This window comes from Sprattus sprattus, assembly GCF_963457725.1.
Source record: "Sprattus sprattus genome assembly, chromosome: 7".
Lineage (NCBI taxonomy): Eukaryota > Metazoa > Chordata > Actinopteri > Clupeiformes > Clupeidae > Sprattus > Sprattus sprattus.
Window position 1 is genome coordinate 17676365 of NC_137926.1, and position 23113 is coordinate 17699477.

General features: G+C 43.2%; 1 protein-coding gene across 1 annotated transcript in view; it reads left to right on the plus strand.

Moving 5' to 3' along the window:
• Window positions 1–1425: 1425 nt before the first annotated feature.
• cracr2aa (calcium release activated channel regulator 2Aa) overlaps window positions 1426–23113 on the plus strand; it is a gene marked incomplete at both ends in the record, with an annotated part of 22286 nt that continues 598 nt past the window's right edge. Inside the window, 15 exons of the mRNA XM_080841734.1 lie at window positions 1426–1641; window positions 4674–4785; window positions 5318–5510; window positions 6964–7110; window positions 9212–9302; window positions 9727–9822; window positions 13076–13263; window positions 13972–14043; window positions 14681–14726; window positions 15408–15499; window positions 16493–16724; window positions 17129–17266; window positions 18460–18592; window positions 22177–22258; window positions 22828–22942. Coding sequence (XP_080697860.1) covers window positions 1426–1641; window positions 4674–4785; window positions 5318–5510; window positions 6964–7110; window positions 9212–9302; window positions 9727–9822; window positions 13076–13263; window positions 13972–14043; window positions 14681–14726; window positions 15408–15499; window positions 16493–16724; window positions 17129–17266; window positions 18460–18592; window positions 22177–22258; window positions 22828–22942 — 1953 coding nt within the window. The remainder of the gene's footprint in view (window positions 1642–4673; window positions 4786–5317; window positions 5511–6963; window positions 7111–9211; window positions 9303–9726; window positions 9823–13075; window positions 13264–13971; window positions 14044–14680; window positions 14727–15407; window positions 15500–16492; window positions 16725–17128; window positions 17267–18459; window positions 18593–22176; window positions 22259–22827; window positions 22943–23113) is intronic.

The following is a 23113-nucleotide window of genomic DNA, read 5'->3' on the forward strand; positions in this document are numbered from 1 at the left end:
GGGGAGAGGAGATGAGAGGAGATGAGAGGGGAGGAGAGGAGGAGGTGGCAAGGAATCGGCAAGGAAGAGAGAAGGAATGGCAAGTGGAAAGGAGAAGTAATAATGGGTAGAGATGAAAAGAGGAGAGGAGAAGTTTGAATTTGAGAGAAGAATCAGGTGACAGAAGGGAGGGGATAAAATCATGTACTGAGCAACAAAACAATGCAGGGAAATTGATTTTAAAAATTGAAGATGAGAGAAACTTTGTTATTGATTGAATCATGAATGAGGTAATGAGGTAATGATCAATCCATCCATTCATTCATTCATTCATCCTACAATGTATTAATGTCCCATGCAAAATGACATACAGTAGCCAACATGAAGGCCAGACTAGCCTGTAGGCCATTTTGACATGCTAGGTGTTGTTGGTCCCTATCAGCCCTACCAGTGTAGACTGGAGGGTGAATTGAAAGCAGGGAGCAGTCTACTCCTCTGAATCATCACTCTACTCCAGCCTGTGGCTAGGCTGACAAGACTCATATGCTCTGTCAGTCACACCGTGGTCAAAGTGGCTAGTTTTTACTCTTACCATCAGCGGCATATGTGCCTTGTAATGAGGGGGTGTGTTTGTAGTGCAGGGGATGTGTGAACCGCAGTTGGGAAAGTGGTGGGCCTACATGTTACATCCCCTACAGAGTCACTCTAAATTATACTGTACGATGAATCATGTAGACATCCTAGGCTGTTATCTTGAAAATATTTTTCTGTCTGTCAACGTGCCACGGGTTTCAGCCCTCAACAATACATTGGACAGAAGTGCCAATATAGATGTGGGCAATCAAGGAAATTACAGTGCAGTTTATTGTTTTCATGTCTACAGTACATGATAAAAAGCTAATTTGTATGCTTCCTCTTAAAACCAAGATGTAGGATAGTTTACTAGCTTAATCTGCAGAGAGGGAGGAATACTGGTTTTAAACTTGGATGTGTTTCTGTTCTGTTTCTGTTGTTTTTTTTATTCACCTCAGCTGGATGGAGGGGGAGGTAAATAGCTTTTGCTCACGGTCTCACAGCCCTTCTATTCTGTCTATCTGCGAGGCTTCATTGAGTAATTAAAGAATCGGTTGCTAAGAGATGACAAGTGGTGACATAGTGTTGAGGAGCCTTGGATGCAGCGTGGAGGATTAGTGGTTCAATCTCTCATTTTCCCCTCCCTTTCTCTTCAATCTCTGTCTCTCTGTCTATCCTTCTCTCTGTATCTCAAATCTGTCACTCTCACCTCTCTGTGTCCCTTACACACGCTCTCTCTCTCTTTCTCTCTCTTTCTCTCTCTTTCTCTCTCCTCTCCTATAGTGCTGCCCCATGTAGAGTGAGTGAGTGAAGTGTGGTACCCAGTGCCTGTGTGTGTGTGTGTGTGTGTGTGTGTGTGTGTGGTGGGGGGTGATGAGAGACATCATGGCTAACCTCAGCAGCATCTCAGCCTCTGCCGCTGCCCGAGTGTCGCGGCCCAGAGAGGGGCGCCCACTGAAGGAGAGCGTGGCGACGGAGGGAGAGATGGAGGAGGGGTACGAAGGGAGCACACTGATGGAGAAGACGCAGGAGTTCTTTCAGCTCTGCGACATCCAGCACAAGGGCTTCATCACACGACGGGACATGCAGGTGAGTTTGTGTGTGTGACTGTGTTTGTGTGCGCGTGCGTGCGTGTTTGTGAGTGTGCGTGTGTGTGTGAGCGAGAGAGTTAAAATGCAAATTTGTTCCCTGTAATTCTTTTGACTTGTCAAAGATTGTAAACCTGCATTTTAAGGCAGTACTGGTTTTGTAATCATTGTATCATTTATATGCACAGTGTATCTGTCCCAGGCAGTGAAGCAGTGCAAATGTACTGTGTAGACTAACAGACAAGTCTCTTTGGTTTGGTCCTTGTTGGTATGGGTTAACACTAAACAAGACTACTATACTTCCACACTTCTGCAGAACTTTTATTTCTCTTGAACAAGCGTGGCTGAAAGTTTGATCATAAAATGTGTCCATTACATCAGAGCTGTTGTCCATTACATCCATGTGTCCATTATATCACATCGATGTATGCAAATAGACAACAAACACTGGGAGCACCTTTTTGGAAAGAAAACAAAACAAATATTTTTTGTTAATTAAAGAAACCTCTTTGGGTAAGAAGTGTAAATTACACACGTCTGTATGTCTGTGTGTGCGTCCATGAGTGTTCATAACTCATGACTCATGATGCATATGGGCATTCAGTCCAAGTGAGGGGATGTGTGGGCTTCTCCAGTGAATGTGAGCGATGCATTGAGGCACTTGAGGAGCGTGTTCAGCGAGAGCAGTCACAACTTCACCGGAGGCTTTTTGTTGTGCAGATTCACTCCCCTACTCTGCCTCACAACCATTACCACCCCCTCTCACACAGACACACACACTCCCAGCCTCCCACGTCCACCCACCTTTGATGTTGCAGCTCTCAGGAGTCCTCTGTGAAGAGCGTAGCTCTCAAAGGCGCTCCACCTGTGATCCAGTGTTTATGGTGATGCATGGCCCATCGTCTGAACCTGAGACCCTTTTGTCTCTGCATCCTGAGGCCATTGATCGCAGTCCGCTTCGCCATGGAGCATTTCCATATCCTTTTTAATAAGCAGGCGTCGGAGTATACATACGTACGACTGTGTACGTGGCGTGCTCTGCAGAAACTCATTAATGCATCTGTAGATATAGAAACAGACAAACGAAACAATAGCCTTGCAGTGTGGGATCCTTGGGACTGAAATGTGTGTGTATACAAAGGGTGGAAGGGTAGTTGCAAGAGTGAGAGTTTATGTGTGATCTGCATGGGTAATTTGGACAAATGTTAATTGGCGGTAATTAATGAGTCTTTTCTAGCTCAGCGAATGCCCACCCTAATTATGTATAGAAAATCCATTCTTGAAACAAACAAAAGGAGAGCGCCAGCCCAATTATGTGAAGGAAGTTTTGTTGGAGAAACTTGCATCAGGTTCAAACTGGACCCAGCTGATTTCAAGTTAGAAACCCTCTTCATCCTTCTGTAATTCTGTAATATGCAACTCATAAAAGTCACACTTAAAAAGACATACTGAACTAGAAAATGCATTTCCTGAAGGAAATACCAGTGCATGAAATGCAAAAGTTAGGAAAGGAAGAAGAAAAGAAAGAAGAGTGAAAGAAGGAAAGAAGAAAGGAAAGAAGAGTGGAAGAAGGAAAGAAGAAAGGAAAGAAGAGTGAAAAAAGGAGAGAAGAGAGGAAGAAGGAAAGAAGAGTGAAAGAAGAAAAGAAAGAAGAGTGAAGAAAGGAAAGAAGAGTGGAAGAAGAAAAGAAAAAAGAGTGAAGAAAGGAAAGAAGAGTGAAAGAAGGAAATAATAGTTGAAGAAGGAAAGAAGAAAAGGAAAGAAGAGTGAAAGAAGGAAAGAAGAAAGGAAAGAAAAGTGAAAGAAGGAAAGAAGAGTGGAAGAAGGAAAGAAGAGTGAAAATATTGAAAAAAGGAGATAAAAATGGAGTGAAGAAGAGAGATTGAGTGTGAGAGAAAGTAGACTGAGAGGGATAGAGAGAAAGATGGAGAGATGGAGAGAAAAAAGGTAGAGGATGGAAGGTGTCTTAATGTTCCTAGTTACAGTTAAATTGAGAGGGACAGAGAAGAGGTTCCTTTGATTTGGCGCAGCTGTCAGTGAAGCACAGGTGCAAGCCAGTTTAAAGACCCTATTATGATGTCATAATGGCCCAATGTAAGTCAATGGGAAAATTTAGATTCGTTTTTATTTAATATCTTAAAAAGTATAAAGTTTAGAAAAGTGAAAAAAACATAGCATAAGTGTCCTTTACAAGACCTACGCGACAAAGTTTGAATGAAGTTTCTACGTTAAGCGGTTCGGGCTGAATTAATCGCAGAAAAAGGTAACAAGAATAAGAAGAAGAAGAAGCCTAGGAATAACAATACAGGGCATTTCATGCACTGTAATTATAGTGGCAAGCATGGCGAGGTTAGGCCCAGATTAGGTCATGTTTGCCACGGCGCGCACACACACACTCACACACACACACGAACTGAAGGGCACTCGGGGACTGTGCCAGGGACTGATAAGACCGTATGTGTGTGTGTATGTGTGTGTTTGTGGGTGGGGGCATCGGATTATATTTGATTCCAACACACAGCCGTCTGGCTTGGACCGAGACAGGATCTGTGGTGTTTGCTCTTGGGTTTATGAGGGATGGGCTGTGTTGAGTTGTCTCGTCTGTGTCAACATTCCTGCTTTGTGGCCTGTTTAACACTTTATGGTGGCTGTTTGTAGCTGCGAATGAATTTAAGTAGGGTGAGGTTAAGGTGTCACTAAAGTTCTGTGCTCATATACCACATAGATGTTTTATCTATATATATCTTCTGTTGACGAGAGGTGACTGACTACCTGACATTAGCACATTGAGCTAGATATCTTTGTGTTGTCTTGAAGATCACTGTGCTCTCACCTGATTTTGTTGCGTTAGCTGCTGTTTCATAACTGCGTTGAGGCGTTTTTTTTTTTTTTTTTTTCACTGTTTGTTATGTTGAGTTGGTAACAGTTTGTGTTGTTTTGCTGAGTGCTGTTTGCATGGTGTTGCTTGTGCTTAGTTAGGGTGTGTTCTTTGTTCTGGTGTATTGAGTCTGTTTTTTCTCTTGTGTTGAGCAGAGGCTGCATGGAGAACTTCCTCTTAGTGCGGACGAGCTGGAGAACGTTTTCGACACCCTAGACGCCGACGGCAACGGATACCTCACCCTGGACGAGTTCTCCTCTGGATTCAGTGGGTTCCAGAATAATCCCAGTCAAACTCCCACAACAGTCACGTATTGTGTTACCACTCCACCACTCACTCAGCGTAGTTTAAACACATTTCCAAACCCCTTCACTCATATACCAAATCACACCTGCTGCTGGTGTAACTATACACTAGTCAAGAGTTGAAATAGATCCAGTACTCTCCAAATCTATCTATCTCAGATCTATTAAGAAGCACCCTGACCACATTAAAATCTCAGAACCTGCTTTATTTATTTATTTTTATATACATGAATTGACTTTCCCTGTTTATAAACAAGTTCCTACTGTATACAATTCCAACTCCATCCCCTGCACCTTATCCTTAACTTCTTTGTTTTAGAATTATGCATCTTAACTTACGAGTGTTTTTAGCACCACCACCCCCCCCCCCCCCCCCTTTTTTTTTTTCTTTCCTACTGTGAGGCGCATTGTGTTACCTCCGTGTATGAAACGTGCGGTACAAATAAAGTTTGATTTGATTTGATTTAACTCTTTGTGCGTCTCTCTTCCTCCAGGTGAGTTCATGTTCGGCCAGAGGGTGTCAGTCTCAGAGCTAGGGGAGGAGGGGGCTGTTGATGCCACCCCCCCTGAGGCGCTGTACCAGAGCCGCTGGGAGGAGAGTCTGACTGGGGGAGGAGGAGAGGAGGAAGAGGAAAGGAACTTCTGCATGCTGATGGAGAGTCTGGGGGCCAGCAATGTGTTTGAGGAGTGAGTAAGACTGACGGCCCTGTTAAGTAATCTAGGTTCTCCACAGAAAGGAGCTGTGTGTAACACAATAATGTTCTTATGGTGATATGCTTTATGCATCACAATAAGCTAGAGACTTTCCTATGCTTAAAGTGCAAACGTTGCAACGACTCCCTTTAAACTTTTACTGTATTGTGGTTCAGGTAGAAGGTTTAAATATTTCTATTTCAATAAATGTAGTGCATGGTACAGTGGCCGCAAGGTTGTGTTGTAATTAGGAGACTTCTTAAAAGAAAGTCGTTCAACTGGCGGAAAGAGTTCCATAGTTTGATGCTTAATCACCAGAATCTCCATGATCGATCTGAGAAAAGGTCGTTCTGCCTTTGGTGGAAAGTATTGTCCTGATTCTAAACTAACGGTAAAACTTTTGGAGTGATCGATCTTGTAGTAGTAGTCCCAGCGGGAAGGTCTCAGACAAGACAGAACACATCCACAGTCCTGGCCGTATGCTTCTCTCTCTCAGTAGTGTACTGCAGACACACAGGCCGAATGGGGCTTGTCCAAACGCATGAGCAAGCTCACCTTTAGCAAGCAGCCTGCATTCAATTTGAGAGCATTGATGGACCAAGAGGTGGATGAGACTTTTTTTTTTTTTTACATTTTCATATTGACAGGCTGAAAGACGGAGGACTTTGGGGTGGGGTGCGTTAGACTGGGACAGATGACAGGACAGATTACATTTACATTTACATTACATTTGCAGATAGTCCTTGGTGCAATTTTATTCCCTTTCTTCTATTAAAGGTGTTTCTCTTTGAAATACAGGAGTGTTACAAGGCTTTTGGAAAATAGCTTTATTTTTTTTTCTAAATTGAATAGAATTGAATAGAATATTTTATACATTAAATATATGTCTTTTGGAGGACTGACTGAAAGACTGTTTAAAAAAAAAAAGTCATCATTAGATCTGGAACCAAGCTGTCCTTCTCTACATGTTGTACTGATTGGTAAAATAGCTCAAATCAGCCTCTCTGTGGCTTGGCTTAAGAATAGGGGTATATTTAGCCCTTTGGATGATTTTCTCTCTGTGTGATTGTGGACACAGATGAGTTTGCCCTCTTCTATTTCTTCCCTGATCCCGCTGCTGCATTTCCGAAGGTCGCTGTGTGTGTTGTAACCACATTCAAGAGCTCTACACTTTCACCACAACAAAATTAGCCAAAGAATGGCTCCCTGCTTCTCTCTCCCTCTTTCTCTCTCTCAAATATAAAAATGTACACCCTCTATCTCTGTCTCTTTCACACACAACACATACAAACGCTTACCTGTTTGTATGTATCTGCATGACTATAAGGATCGTACTAAAGCATAGATAAAACTGTGTGATTACATTTTTTCTCTCTTTTTCTCTCTCTCCCTCTCTAAATCTCTCCATCTTACCCTCTCACCCTCCCACTGACCCTCTCTCTTGCAGCCCAGTTGAGGTGCGTAGTCTGTGGGTGCAGCTGCGGCAGGACGAGCCTCACCTGCTGGCCAACTTTGAGGAGTTCCTGGCGCGGGTCACGTTTCAGATTAAAGAGGCCAATCAAGAGCGGCAGGAGATGGAGAGCGCACTAAAGAGGTCGGTCAGGTCAATGGCTTCATAGCCAGAGTTATTATATGCTTGTCTCTGTGTGTGTCCTTGGGTGTGTGTATGCCATTTCTTTGTTTCCCTCTCTCTCTCTCTCCCTCACTCTCCCTCTCTCTCTGTGCGTTTGTGTGTGTGTGTGTGTGTGTGTGTTTGTGTGGGGGTGTGGGTGTGGGTGTGTGTGTGTGTGTGTGTGTGGTGGGCTGTGTTCTGTCATAGATTCCTCTCTTTTTGTCAGCACTCAAGTCTAAATGTGTTAGGGTTTTTTTTTGTGTGTATTTTCTTGCAGTTCATTCTCTAAATGCTTGAGGCCTGCTGTAGCCCTTCTGCAGGTTTTGCCCTCCAAAATCCCAGAATCCTGAGTGAGAGAGAGAGAGGGAAAGAGATTGGGAGATTGGGACCATGGGAATTTTTGTGTTGGGCTGTTCCACACCGTGAGCGCAAATACTACCCCCTCTGTGTGCTTTAGAGAGCTGTAAACCTTTAAGTGACAAAGAGTTTGTGTGGATCTTTGACCCTCAGCTTCTGGGCACATCTAACCACACACAGATACTTACAGCAGCAGTAAGGAGTTTTTGGTCGAGAACTAGCACTTTTTACTAGTGCTAAGGCATGCAGAAACCCTTTACACTAAGAAAGGACTCTTTTGGCGACCTAGTTGGCGATGTTGTGCTGTGAAGGCTTCTTTTACATTTTCAATATGCATAATATGCAACATAAAAAAGTAGCAAATTGTTGCATGAACATGTAGGCTATAGCACATGCTAGGTGAGGATTAAATACCCATGTTGAAACTCTTTCGATTAAGCGTAACCTGTGAGATGTGTTAGGTTAAAGCTGGGGGTTCAAAGGGTTTCTCCGAGTACTTCCATCACCTGTGCTTTGCCAGGCTGCTCCAGGGAAGTGTGCCTCTGCACTACGTGATGAAAAGACCATTAGCAATTCATTCTGTTAATTGGCACGGCTCTTTTGTTGTCCTTTGATGAGTGCAGTTGTGTGTGTGTGTGCGTGTGCGTGTGCGTGTGTGGTAAGATCCATTGTTCTTCTCCTGTAAAAACACCGGCTTCTCTCCTATTGTTTGTGTTTCTAACACTCATTAGCAGAATCAGACTCAACCCATAAGCATGGATGAGACTTACTGCCTATGGTGACACCAAACATGGGGGTGTGGAGAAACTAGTTTGATCTATGGGTTTGAGCTAGTCGGACTGCGTAACTAGTTTTTTATTCGTCATGGTGATGCAGAATAACTTTATATTATCCAGAGAATGCATAGGGAAGGGTTAAAACTGAGAGGTCATGTACGTACACTGAATATTTTAATTTGCTCAAAAATAGTGAGATGTCATGAAAGGAGAGCTTTCAACAATTTGGAGCTCCAAATGCCGTATAGTACACAAATTAATCAAAATATAGAGCTGGCTTAGTGTTCAGTTGTGTTTACACCCTGGCGATACATCCGATCGCAGTTCAGAACATAAAAATGCTATTTTCCATATTTGAATCCTAGGTCGTCAATATTCTTTTAATTAAGACACAGCCGGATTATTTTCCACTTGTGTGTTCGGATCAAATGAATAGAACATTAGTATACTATATCCATGTGTAATTGTGTTAGCAGCTGTTCTTGTTGACTGTATTGAGGAACACAAATGGGGATGATATTGGAGTGGGCACTGAATAGGGACACAGTGAGCGGAGCCACTCGAGATCCTGTCTCTGATCTCATTGCCCTGTCGGTTTAGCATACGCCTTTGAATTTGGAGTGGGGTTTTTGTCTGTGGGTTTCTGGAGTGTGTGTGTGTGCGTGTGTGTGCAAAAGGGCCTCCAAGCCAAGATGGTTGTTGATGGTTGTAGGTAGGGTTGTCTGCTGTGTACTAGTTAATCAACTTCCTCCTTTTTTTGAGCAAATGAAGACAACACGTTAACTGACAATATGGTTGATTGTTGCAGTGGCCTTACGTAAATGTAATAGTATGTGTTATATTTCTGGTGTGTGTGTGTGTGTGTCTGTGTGTGTTTGTGTGCGTGCACATGTGTGTCCTTCTGTTAGCTGATCTTGACAGTGACACTCACTATAAGTGTCTCTCTGCAGGAAAGCAGTGACGCATGATGATGAGATTCAGCGTTTGTACGAGGAGATGGAGCAACAGATCAAAAATGAGAAGGAACGGATCCTTTTGCAGGTGTGTGTGTGTGTGTGTGTGTATGTGTGTGTCAGTGTGTGTGTGTGTGATTAGTGTGTGTGTGTGTGTGTGTGTGTGTGTGTGTGTTTTGATATTTTGAGTCTGTGTGGAAATGTAACGCTTAGCATGTGTGTAATATTTCTTAGTGTGTGTTTTGATATTTAGCATGTGTCTGATAATGCTTAACGTGTGTGTGTGGATATATAATGTAATGCTAAGATTTGTGTGTGGCAGTGCTTAGTGAGTGTCAGGTTTAATATTTAGCGTGCATGAGTGGAGATTGTTAGCATATGTATGTGTGTCTGTGTGTGTGTCTGTGTTGGGATGCTTTACGTGTGTAGGTCTACGTGGTGAACAAATGTAATGTATGGCATACGTGGTAAGTGTGAACCGCGGTGTACGTGATGCTCTGGATCTCTCTCAGGACTCGGAGCGGTTCCTCTCACGCAGCCAGGACATGGAGCACCAGCTGTCCAGTAAGGAGCGCGAGCTAGACCATCTCTTCCAGAAACAGAAGAGGGTAAGAGGGGTCCCACCATACACCATCACAGTCTGCCGACTCCACAGCCTCAATATGACGTATCATATGTAATATACAGTACTGTGCAAAAGTTTTAGGCAGGTGTGAAAAAATGCTATGAACTAAGAATGCTTTGAAAAATGTAAACAATAAATGTTTATTTTTTTATCCATTTACATGGTAAGACTGAGCACAGCAACAAGACACAACGTAGTTATACTGCATCAGCAGGGTCTTTCCCAGACAAAGATTTCAAAGCAGACATGTAAGTCTTCATGGAAGAGTTGCAGCCAAAAAGCTCTACCCCGACAAGGAAACAAGGCCAAGTGACTGAACTAAGCACGAAAACATAGAAACTGGGGTGCAGAAACATGGCAGAAGGTGCTCTGGACTGATGAGTCAAAATTAGAAATATTTGGCTGTAGAAGAAGGCAGTTTGTTCGCCGAAGGGCTGGAGAGAGGTACAATAATGAGAGTCTGCAGGCAACAGTGAAGCATGGTAGAGGTTCCTTTCCAGTTTGGGGCTGCATTTCTGCATGTGGAGTTGGAGATTTGGTCAGGATGAATAGTGTCCTCAATGCTGAGAAATACAGGCAGATGCTAATCCATCATGCAATACCATCAGGGAGGCGTATGATTGGCACCAAATGTATTCTGCAGCAGGAACATAACCCCAAACATACAGCCAATGTCATTAACAACTATCTTCAGCTTAAAGAAGAACAGAGAGTCCTGCAAGTGATGGTATGACCCCCACAGAGCCCTGATCTCTACATCATCGAGTCTGTCTGGGTTTACATGAAGAGACAGGAGAATTTTAGGAAGCCTACATCCACAGAAGATCTGTGGTTAGTTCTCCAAGATGTTTGGAACAATTTACCAGCCGAGTTCCTTCAAAAACTGTGCGCAAGTGTATCTGGAAGAATTTATGCTATTTTGAAGGCAAAGGGTGTTCACACCAAATATTTGGTTTTCTTCTGTTCCTTCACTGCATTTTGTTAATTTATGAAGAATTGATGAAAATAAACTGTTAAAGGGATAGTTCGGTTTTTAAGACATGAATATGTATGGCTTCCCCGTCACCAGTGTCATGCAATCATGCATCACTTACCCCCGACAGCATCCTGTGAGCAGAGTTCTCGTCCAGTTTTGGTCAAACCGAAAGTAGTCCGGCAGGTTTGCTAGACCCAGCAAAATAAAAAGTTTCTCTTCCCGAAACATTATGTGTTCAAAAGAGTGATATATTTGCATCCCAAAAACATTGTAGTGGAAAAAGTCACACCTCGTTATCACTTGGCCCTATTTTCAATACGCTCGATACTGCAGAGTCTACGGCAGATACTACTAGAGTCTACCGAGTTTTGATTCGCGAAAGTTGATTCGCGAAAGTTTGATTCACCAAAGTTGCCTGAGAGAAACGTCTATCACAGAAAAACGATGCTTTATGTCAATTTTATCAAATGTTGTCTCAGTTTTCATCGTTTTCCTGTGATGGACGTTTCTCTCAGGCAACTTTGGCAAATCAAACTTTCGCGAATCAACTTTCGCGAATCAAAACTCGGTAGACTCTAGTAGTATCTGCCGTAGACTCTGCAGTATCGAGCGTATTGAAAATAGGGCCAAGTGATAACGAGGTGTGACTTTTTCCACTACAATGTTTTTGGGATGCAAATATATCACTCTTTTGAACACATAATGTTTTGGGAAGAGAAACTTTTTATTTTGCTGGGTCTAGCAAACCTGCCGGACTACTTTCGGTTTGACCAAAACTGGACGAGAACTCTGCTCACAGGACGCTGTCGGGGGTAAGTGATTCATGATTGCATGACACTGGTGACGGGGAAGCTATTCAGATTCATGTCTTAAAAACCGAACTATCCCTTTAACACTTCCATTTTTGAAAGCATTCTTAGTTTACAGCATTTTTTCACACCTGCCTAAAACTTTTGCACAGTACTGTATATTAATAATATATAAGTTAAAAAATCCCAAAACTCAAAATCCAACTGGCGGCAAGGGTCGTCATGACAATGGGTCTCTCAGAGCCTCATCTTCTGTAAGTCGCACAGACCCTTATACATGTCCTAGTTCCTAGTGTCCTAGACCTAGTTCAATCTAAGTACCTTCACTTCCTACCTTTTATCTAGGCACTAGAGAAAGGATTTGTCTACATTTGTCTTCTCGTATCTCTCTATGTAGCGAGGGTTATAGTGTGTGTGTGCGGAGTCATGCATATGCGCAGTATTTATGAAACACCTAGGAGGGTTGCTGGGTGTGACCTAATTCACAGCTAAGCTTTGAGTAAACCCGGGCCTTTCACAGTGCTGTGGTCGAGTCAGCTCTGACGCAAACTAAGGTCCACATGTAACGTGTTTGTGCCCTTTTCACAGTGAAACAGAAAGGGACTAAACCGGACTAAACCATTCATTGCATCCCAGTGACACAGTGACATCAAATCTTTCTTCCTGCCCTGATCATTAGCAGTCTTTGTCATTAGCATCCTGATACTCACTCTGCCAATAGCTCTGTTGGACAGGCACTGTGGTGGTTTAAGTGGATCAGCAACACTACTCTGTGTATGCATGGCTTTCTTTATTTTGCTGTGTGTGTGTGTATATGTATGTACAGAGAAGATTTGGAAAATGAAGTATGGTGAAGATAGTTGTGTATTTGAGTGGGGTGTGTAGTAGTTTGAGTGGGGTGTGTCATATAGTTTCTGAGAGAGTTAAGTATGTTTTTGTAGTGTGTTTAGTGCGGTGTGTGTGTGTGTGTGTGTGTGTGTGTGTGTGTGTGTGTGTGTGTGCTTGTATGTACCTGTATGGCATAACATTTTTGGCGTTTGGTGGACATGAGCCCATTTTCATGTGTATATTTTTATCCTGATGGCCTTGTGGAGCACTTTAGTGGCCACCTTATCTGCCTGCCCTCCTGCAACTTGTTCTCTAGCTGAATACTACACACACACACGCACACACACACACACACACACACACACACACACACACACACACACACCACTGAAACCCTTCAGCTGCTCAGTACATTCACACTCTTTACAGAAGCTCAGCAGGAATATTTCAGCTAGCTGCTTCCTCATATTCATTCTCAGTTCTGGCATCCCAGAAGCTTTCTCTCACAGTTCTTTGCTATGTTTTTTTCTCTCTTTCTGTATCCCCCTCTCCTTGTCTCACTATGTCTGTGTCCCTCTCTCTCTGTCTCCCTCTCTCTCTCTCTCTCTCTCTCTATCTGTCAGTTGGAGGGTCAGTGTCGGGACATGAGCAGTGAGCAGCAGGAGACGCGCGTTGAGAATGCCATGCTGCGCCAGACCAACGAGGAGCTGCAGAGGGAGCTGGAACACACCACCCAGGAGCTGGACTTGGCTCAGGTCCACCTGGGCCTACTGCAGGAGCAGGCCTCACAACTGCACGAAGAGAAAGAGCTGTGAGTACACACACACTCTCACGTACACATACACACACACACACACACACACTCTCACGTACACATACACACACACACACACACACACCCATGCACACCAATTCCTGCAAATACACACACACACACACACACACACAGCCCTATATCTGCACATACATACACACACGCACACCTATACCAACAGATACACACACACACACGCACAAACACACACTCACACACACACACACACGCACACGCACACCTACTGTATACCCGACAGATACACACACACACACACACACACACACTCACACACACACTCACACACACACACACATATTCTGGGAGCAGGAGCAGATGGGCTTACTTTAGGAACAGGCCTCACGACAACACAAGGAGGGAGACTCGTCACAGACAAATACACATGCGCGCGCCTCAACATTTTGCTGTGACTGAGTAGGGCATTGGAACATCTGTTAATGTGTTTGCTTCAGGGGTCAGGTCCAAGCAACAGGTCAAATGGTTCTATGTGTCAGGTGTAGTTTAGTTGCTGTGTGCCGTGGATTTGGTGAGATGCTTTGGTGTGTTGGCAGCAGGTCAGGTGCTGTGGGTTTGCTGTAGGTGAGGTGGGCTTGCTATTTTTATTTGGTTTTGTATAATATTGTTGCTATTTTCATTCAGTTTTGTATAAAATTTTGTTGCTATTTTCTCTTTTTGTTCCCGTAGTGAGATGTACCGTGTCACTGAAGGCCTACAGAGAGAGAGGGCCAGCCTGCTGAAACAGCTAGATCTTCTGAGGTGAGAAGACCAGACACACCTATGCACACACTCTTATGCACAGACAGACACAGACGGACATGAACAGAGAGACATTCACGTGAACACACCCTTAAAAACACACACACACAACATTTGCACAGTCAATAACCCGGGCAGACAAGTAGCTCCTTTTCACCAGTTGCTCAGGGACTCATTCTGTATGCCCAAACAGGTCACAGCCTCTGTCCTGGGCCAAAACATGGCAACAGTACGAGAATTACTTGAAAAGCTAACAGCTAGGTTAGTGTGTATGGGTTCTAAGGCTGCGCAATAGAGCCCTCATGTTGTCTGTCGAACTTGAGGAGAAAAAGCTCAAAAAGTTAAAAAGAGTGCAGAGAGAGAGAAAAGTCGCTCATGATGTAATATGTTCCACTGGGTGGGAACACTTATCTCTTATCACCTTTTCCTCGGAAGGAAATTGGCTTACACACACTCACACACACACAAACGCACACACACACACACACACACACACACACACACACACACATACACACTCACACATAATTACATTTGCACACTCTCTCTCACACACACACACACTCACAGACTCACACACATACACAGATGTACACATAGACTTATCTTTCTCTTTTTATCACTTTTTCTTACTCAGGGAAATGAACAAACACCTTCGGGATGAAAAAGATATATGCTATCAGGTAAGCATGCTGGAATCAACCTTAACAGATAGCCTACACACACACACCTCAGAACTTGGCCAAGAACTCTCAGCTTTTTCCCATCATGAACTAAATTCAGAAAAAATACGTATTCATTTGTTTTGTGTATTATGATTTTTCCTAGAAAAAAAACAAAACGTAATGCTGCTGTTGTAAATGTTTCCGAAACAAAATATGGGAGGAGCCTATGAGGAGGACTGACAGCTGTCACTCACCCCACTTCCACGTTTTAAGAGATTTAAACCTACCTCATCTGCTATGTCACGCGCTCTGGCATAGCAAAGCATCCCACCTCCTCTCCATCACTAGTAGTAGAGCTGTCACACGCACACGTCATCTCTGCTGTAGGAATCCCAAGACCACGGCCAATTACCAAGCCAAACATGCTTATTACTAGCATCCCTATGGGCGAACTAGTGAAATACATTTATTTATTTATGTAATGTGTTGTTTCTTTGTATGTGAGTAGGAGCTTATGACCTTTCTATAGTTAACAAACAAAGCAAATGAGATTGTTATATCCCTCTGCAACAAGACCAAGAAGAATTATCCCTGATTCATCCAGACAGGCTGTGACTCAAGCGTCCGATCTGTCTTGCACTAGTGCTGTCTATTGCACACTGTATTAATGAACGCGGAAATGCTTTTCCTGCTTCCCAGAAACCCATGGGTGTGTCTAAAATCCCATCCTTGAGTCAGAGATCTGCATCCCTCGGCTCCAGATACACAGAGAGGAAGTCCTCCTTTAAGAGGTACGCATCTAAAGGCATATATAACAGCTGACTATTGACTCAATCTCTTAAATCTACTTCAAGGTAAAGTCTGACATTTTACTCTTTTTGTCAAATTACGCAAATTGCTCCTTACAGTCCTGTAGTTGTCACTTCAGTGTGTGCACTCTAAAAAGCATGGTGTTCGTACACAGTGCTGGCTCTGTTAATGGGAGAAAAACATAGTGGCTCGTACCAAGCCATAATTTACTCCAGCAAATCATCACGTTGCTTGAGGAACATGGAAGGGAGGGGTGTACTTTGATTGGATGTTGACCTAAAATATCAACAACCTTTTGCCAGAATCACAGACTTTGCCTTTAAGGCTGCACTACACTGGGAACACTTGCCATCTTTGCCCTTTAAGTTAAACCAGGTTAAGGTCTCATTTTAAACTGTATAACAGTTTTTAATTTAATTATTACCTATGGCTGATGATGATTCTCTATTGGCTACCAGTTTGTATAACCTAGAAACCAGAAATGCCAGCATTGCAAATACACATAGTCAACCCTAGTCTGTGTTCAGGTCACGCTCTGAATGCATTACAGGCAGATAGCTCAGTAATAAGTCCCCAAATGAATCATGATTCAAGAGGTACAGCTACGTATTAGTGATATTCTTAATATAGCCTGAAGAGTAATCATGCAAGGCTCAATCTTCACAGAGGTCACGTGTTCTTCATAACCAGGTTGATTTACCTGGAAGCGCACAATTTAGAAAAGAGCCCTGCTTAAGAACAGACCAGGAAATTGGAAGAAATCAAACTATTGAGTTTAGTAAGATGGTCAAAAATGGAACATGCCTCCTTATATTGCGTGTGTGCGTGCCGTGCGTGCGTGCGTGCGTGTGTGTGTGTATGTATAAACAACCACAAGCAATCTCATAGACTTGTAATTATCCTTCTCTGTGTCTATGAAATACATATGAACAAGCTGTAGGATGTCCCATGATCCTTTGTGTTCCGACATGCAGTGACACGGATGAAGAGGAAGTCCCGTCCCACTCCAAGAGGAAGAGCATGATGGGACTGAATGGCCACAGTTTCCCCCAAGGGCAGGAGGACCAGGGGGACGGGGCCCTGCCCATCACCACTCCTCCCCGCCGTAAACAGCTCCAGAGGATCATCTCCATAGAGGAGGACCACCTGCCTGATCTCCTACAGGAGGAGCGCAGGCCCCAGCTCCACCAGTGGAGCGAAGAGGAGGTGGGTAGGACACACACACACAAACACACACACACACACACACACACACACACAAATTTGCTGGAGGAGGACAGGAAGGACTTAAAGATGTATAGAGAATTAGTTTCTCCCTGTCACACACACACACACACACACACACACACACACAAATCTGCTGCAGGAGGACAGGAAGGACTTAAAGATGTATAGAGAATGGTTTACTCTCTGTCATACACACACTAACAAACAAATACTCCTTCTCACACACAGAACTTGATTGTCATACATTTATTTGTTTTGTTTGTATTTTATTCATATTCTCATCCCTTTAAAACCAATAGAACTAACACAGGTGTGAGAAACACCTCATAGATGAGAAAGCACATGTATATGGATCATAATCATCACACCTTTGTTCTCTGCAGGATTTAGAGGAAGGCATTGACTTGCAGATGAGTAACATCTACCCGCCCCGGTCCAGCACCCCCAGCTCCGAGGGACGCCCCTCCGACGCCCCCACCTCCCCCCGCCACCAGCCCATCGGCAAGGAAACCATATGCAGCGTAAGCGAACATCTTGGGTTCTGGGATAGATAGTTTTTTTTTAACCTAAAAACCTGTATTCCTTTTACTAACCATTATTTCTCCATAATTTCTCCAGATACGTGCTCTGTGACAATAGCACATTGGCTTTCAGTTTGTCAAAACATTAGACAGTCAACCACAGTCTAGAAGCACTATATGTATGACAAATAATTCCTATTTTTGGTTTAAAAAGGCATCTAGTGGCCATGTCTATCAGGGAGGCCCTTTGAGAGGAATAGAGAGGTCACACTGATAGACAAGCTGTTGTGTTCATCATCAGTCCACAGACACACACACTGAACACTTTTAAGCTCTTTCAGACGGAGTGAAATTATGGAGATATTTTTGCCTAGGTAACAATGGTCAACACAGATGTATTCATCAACAGTGGTACAGGAGGTAGAGAAGTCGTTTAGTAGGTTGCTAGTTTCAAGGTTGCTAGTTTTCCTGTCGAAGCGTCCTTGAGCAAGACACTGAACCCCTAATTGCTCCTGATGTGCAGTGTGCCATCAGTGGAAATGTAAAAATTGTGTACATCCTTGTAAGTCGCTTTGGATAAAAGCGTCTGCTAAATGACTAAGTGTAAATTTAAATGTAAATTTCTAGAACTCTCAACACGCACCGGTTGTGTTTTTTTTGTGCCTCATATGTTTCATTGAGGTGGTAAGTCTAATTTCCAGAGATGGCATATTCTCACAAGACTCATAGTCCAGAATGCCACCAATTACTAGCTGGCATCAGTAAACGAGCAAGATGCTAATCCTGTGTGTGAGCAGAGCTTTTTCATTATTACTTGGACGTCTCCATCCTCATCTGTCTGTTGTCTGGTATGGCACACTGGGGTCCCTGTGTTTGGTGCCTACACACATCCCGTCTCCATTATCATTCATTATTGCTTCTCTGAGCCTCTCAAAGCCACTCGTGATTACTTATCTTCTGTGAGTTTAGACTCTACTCTCTACCTGAAGCCTTGCTTTGAGCAGAAGCAAGAAGCGTTGTCCTGTTCTTCAGTCCTGGTTCAGTGTTGAGATTCATGATCATCTGCAGATGGAGTTTTGATTTACATTCAAAAGAGCGGCACATTACAGTTTCATCGAAGATCTCCTCTTCTCTCTCTCTCTCTCTCTCTCTGTCATTCACTTACTCTGTCTCCCCCTCTCTTGTTTTCTCAGGCTGAAGGGGCATCCGCTTCTCCAGACCGTCTCTTTAAGATTGTTCTGGTGGGAAACTCGAGCGTGGGGAAAACGTCCCTGCTGCGCCGTTTCTGCAACGACAGCTTTTACCCTGGCACTTCAGCCACAGTAGGTGTGTGATCATTCATACTCTCGCATTGGCTAACGCAGGAGAGAATGTGTGTGTATACTGTGTGTGTGTGTGTGTGTGTGTGTCTGTGTGTGTGTGTGCACATGCGTGTCCTTCTGTTAGCTGATCTTGACAGTGACACTCCCTAGAAGTGTCTCTCTGCAGGAAAGCAGTGACGCATGATGACGAGATTCAGCGCTCTGTGTGTGTGTGTGTGTGTGTGTGTGTGTGTGTGTGTGTGTGTGTGGTGGAGAGGGGATTGACACAGGAAAAAAACAGAACATATAGAGTGCTGATGAGTGTTTTTGGTCTGTTTGTGTGTTTGTTTAAATGCTGGTATATGTAAAACAGAACGTATAGAGTGCTGATGAGTGTTTTTGGTCTGTGTGTGTGTTTGTTTAAATGCTGGTTTATGTAAAACAGAACGTAAAGAGTGGTGAAGAGTGTTTTTGGTCTGTGTGTGTGTGTGTGTGTGTGTGTGTGTGTGTGTGTGTTTAAATGCTGATATATGTACACCTGCAGAGAGCCGTTGGGGTTACTGGTTATCATCTCTTTAGTAGTGCTGAGTTATTTACAGGATGACTTCACAGCCATTTGAGTTGTACGCCGACTTCACAGCCATTTGAGTTGTACGCTAACTTCACAGCCATATGAGTTGAATGCTAACTTCACAGCCCTACGAGTTGTACCCTAACTTCACAGCCCTATGAGCAGTGTTGGGAAAATGTTGAACTAAGTTCACAGCTCCAAAAAAGGAACTAGTTCAGGCTACTTATTAACCAAAATTGAAAAGAGTGAACGTGCCGTTCACAGACACCAGAATGAACGCTTTCACTGTATCGTTCATCAGGCAGTAATACAGTACGTTCAGTTCACGTTCACCAAAATTACGAACGAGTTAATGAACTTTCGTTCAATGAACGCGTTCAGACACAACACTGCCTATGAGTTGTACGCTTACTTCACAGGCCTATGAGACTTCACAGCCCTATCAGTTGTATGCTAACTTCACAGCCCTATGAGTTTTACACTACACTTCATAGCCCTATGAGTTGTACACTACATTTCACAGCCCTTGCACCACCATCTCCACTCCACCTGAACTTCTATCCTGCCCAAAATTACCTTTTACTTTATATAATACATACAGTTTCACTAGAGGCTACATTCTCATAACAACATGATGTGAGCTTTCTGGGCTGATGAAGTGTAAGGCCTATTAAGTACTTGTGACAGAAATTATATTTAAATTTCAACTTTATTAGCGCAAAACCAATACAATTGTCTATAGGTGCCTCACAGAGCCTAGGGCCTGAACCCATTTTAACAATTGGTCTGTCAATACACATTCTGCATCTTAACACAATTCTACTTTGTTAATGAAGGCCTTGGTGGAAAACACTTCAGGAGCGGTCAGAGGGGGTATGTGTGAAACGGTGGTGAAACAGTGGTGCTGCTTAGAAGAGTGTTTGAGTGAATTCTGCCAAACTACATAAAGCCACACAAAAAATAGTATATTCAGCCCAAAACCATGATTCACTCAAAGCCAAAAAGTACATTTCAGACCAGGGCCATCCCCAGGCTTTTGCTCAGGCTTAAGCACTGGTCGACATATTGAGGACATTCACAAATAGAAAATAATCTAAACAAAACCTCTGAAGTGTGCTTAGCAACAGTTGCGCAACCAAACTAAACATTTAAATATCAAACAATTGTTGGGAACAGCATCCTTGATTGTTTCCTTTATTCTTGATTTGATTTATCCATACATAGTATTTCTTCACAGATACAAGGTCTGTCATTTCATTTCTGTCAAGTCATTTTTTGAGAAACCTTAACTAACTACCTATCTGTTTTTAAATTCCTCCGGTTTAATGTTGCATTGCTTTTCATTCTGGAAATCTCTAATTCAGCCCCTGATTCAGTCCTGCAGTCCCTCTAGTCCCTCCAGGACTGAACTGAGAGAGATGCAAACTGACTTCATTATTTTCATGTTATTTCTACATGCATTTAATATCAGCCATTTTGCAAGCTTGAGCATTAACAAGAAAACTGTGAAGAAGCATTACACAAAATGGTGGCAGTAACCTTTAAGCTGCGCCACCATTAACTCAGATAACATCACCTGTCAGAATTCACGGAAGTATGAAGAAATGGGAATCCAAAATAAAAGTGACAAATTGCCAAGGGGACGCTGTGCCTTAATGATAGGCCATGCTCAATATGACATAAGAAAATGGGAGGTAAACTATTGGGAGAGTTAAGACTATAATAACTCTGATACGTCCTTGTAACAGCAGACTCTCCATGGAAAGCCTCCCTCTGTACATCTTAAATAAAGACAACGAATCTCCGAACTCAGAATGGTCTTCAAGAGACTTGTTTTACAATTAGAAAAAATCCACAACATATCTGAGTCTGAGTCTTTTCCAGAGAGACCGGGGTTTAAGTGGAAATGTGTATATCTTACACAGACATAGACATTATTATAAGTTATTATAAGTTCCTGATGCAGTGTTCTGATGAAGGTTAATGAAAGAAAAGAAGCCCATACACAAATAAAATGTATGCAAAAACTAAAAAACAAATAAATGTCACCTTAAACGCAATGTAAACAAAACCACACAGACTAGACTTGTTTAAGTTTAGACTGTTCTCGTTGAGGTTGGCCATACACTTCATATTCCAGCTCACCAGCGTTGCTCCACCGTCTCATTCTTCCAGTAGTGCATGATTCAACTACGGTCCCATCCACCAAATGCCAGCGGCTCACTCAGTCTCGCTGACCCCACTAAAAATAGCCTGCTGGTGGCCGGTCACAACACATCCTTCAGCCATCCCTGCTAGCTTTTGAAGTCCCACTCCCTTTAAAGGTCCTGACAGTGCCTGCACTTCAGCATGTGGGCTCACTCGCTCAGCAATTCCCTGTCAATCAATGGCGCCCTGCTCTTTCATCTCTTCTCAGCCGAGCACTTTCCGGATTGTTCTACGGAGATGCGAATGCCACATTGATTTCGTTCTGACTGGGGGGAAATCAGCAGTGCATGGCAGCGCAACATGAGCCCATGATTACTGACCCTACAGTCTGAGCTTTGCTCGTTTGGATTCAAATGGGTCATTCGCACAAAAATGAAATTAAGCAAAGGTCACCGATCATTTCTGAGTAATTGCTACATGGTTTAGAACAACTTCTTTTCGTCCTTTTTATGTACAGCGAGGCAGATTACGGTTCAGATGGCTGATGTTTCAGTGGTTCAGAAAGTGGACGACTGTCTCATTGTTAGACGGTCCCTTCCTAGCTTCATTTCAAAGTGGCCTTGAGCCTACACTTCTCAAACAACTCACAGTGCATTAGTGAGGCCTTGCATGGCTATTTTGCCCAGGTGCACGAGTCTCTGTGAGAATGGGTAAATGTGTGGCCTTCATCACAGTTCTTCCAGTACCAAAGCAATTATATGCAATGCAGTCCATTTAGCATTTGTGCCATTTTCTTTTAGCGTGATATCAGTGGAAGCATGGAGAGAAGTCCAGGCCTTTCAATGTACCTGAAGTATTAATGTTCACCTGTGACTGTGGGTGTTGTGTAGGTATTGACTACAGTGTGAAGACAATTACTGTGGATGGCAGCCAGGTGGCACTGCAGATGTGGGACACGGCCGGTCAGGAGAGGTGGGTTTGGAGTCTCTTATCTGATATCAACCTTGAGCCTCAGAACCTTGGGCTCTTCAGGCAGAGCAAGTTCATTTATATAACACATTTTATACACAGAGGCAATTCAATGTGCTTTACATGAATAAAAGTAGTAATTAAAAGAACAGATGTATCAATAGTTAATAGAAAGCACAGAGTACATAATTAAAAGATAAGTATAATAATTAAATTAAGAGTAAAGTGAAGTAAGAATAGAGTGGATGTTTTAGAGCTTAATTGCACATGAACAGGGAAATTCTGGATTTAAAAAATGGCTACATTTTGGACACATCTAAGATCTTCTGGCAGTTTGTTCCAGTTGCATGTAGCATAACCGCTACACTATGTTTGGTTTGGACTGTTGTCTTTCTTTATATATCTCCCCATGGCTACTTACATGAAGGGACTTGACAATGCATTTCATTCACTAAGTTGTGTGCTTTTCAGAGGAAATGTAAATGTATGTGATATGTCCTTTTTCGGTGAGCTGCATGTTTCCTGTCCGATAGTTCTGCCTATTCTTTGACTCCTCTGCTGCCCTTCCCCAGGTATCGCAGCATCACCAAGCAGTTTTTCCGCAAGGCAGACGGAGTGGTGGTCATGTATGACGTCACAGCCCAGCTGACGTTCACTTCAGTGCGACATTGGCTGACCAGTGTGCAGGTATGGCACATCAACCAACCAGTTGATTAATTTATCCTCTTTATTGGCCATCTAGTTGTAACCTTGCCATCCAACTGTGAGTGAAGATTTTAAGAGATGTTATTCGGCCCGAACTGGAGGGCTACAACTGTTTGAAATGGGCCTCAATCAGCAATATAGCCAGGGTTTTGG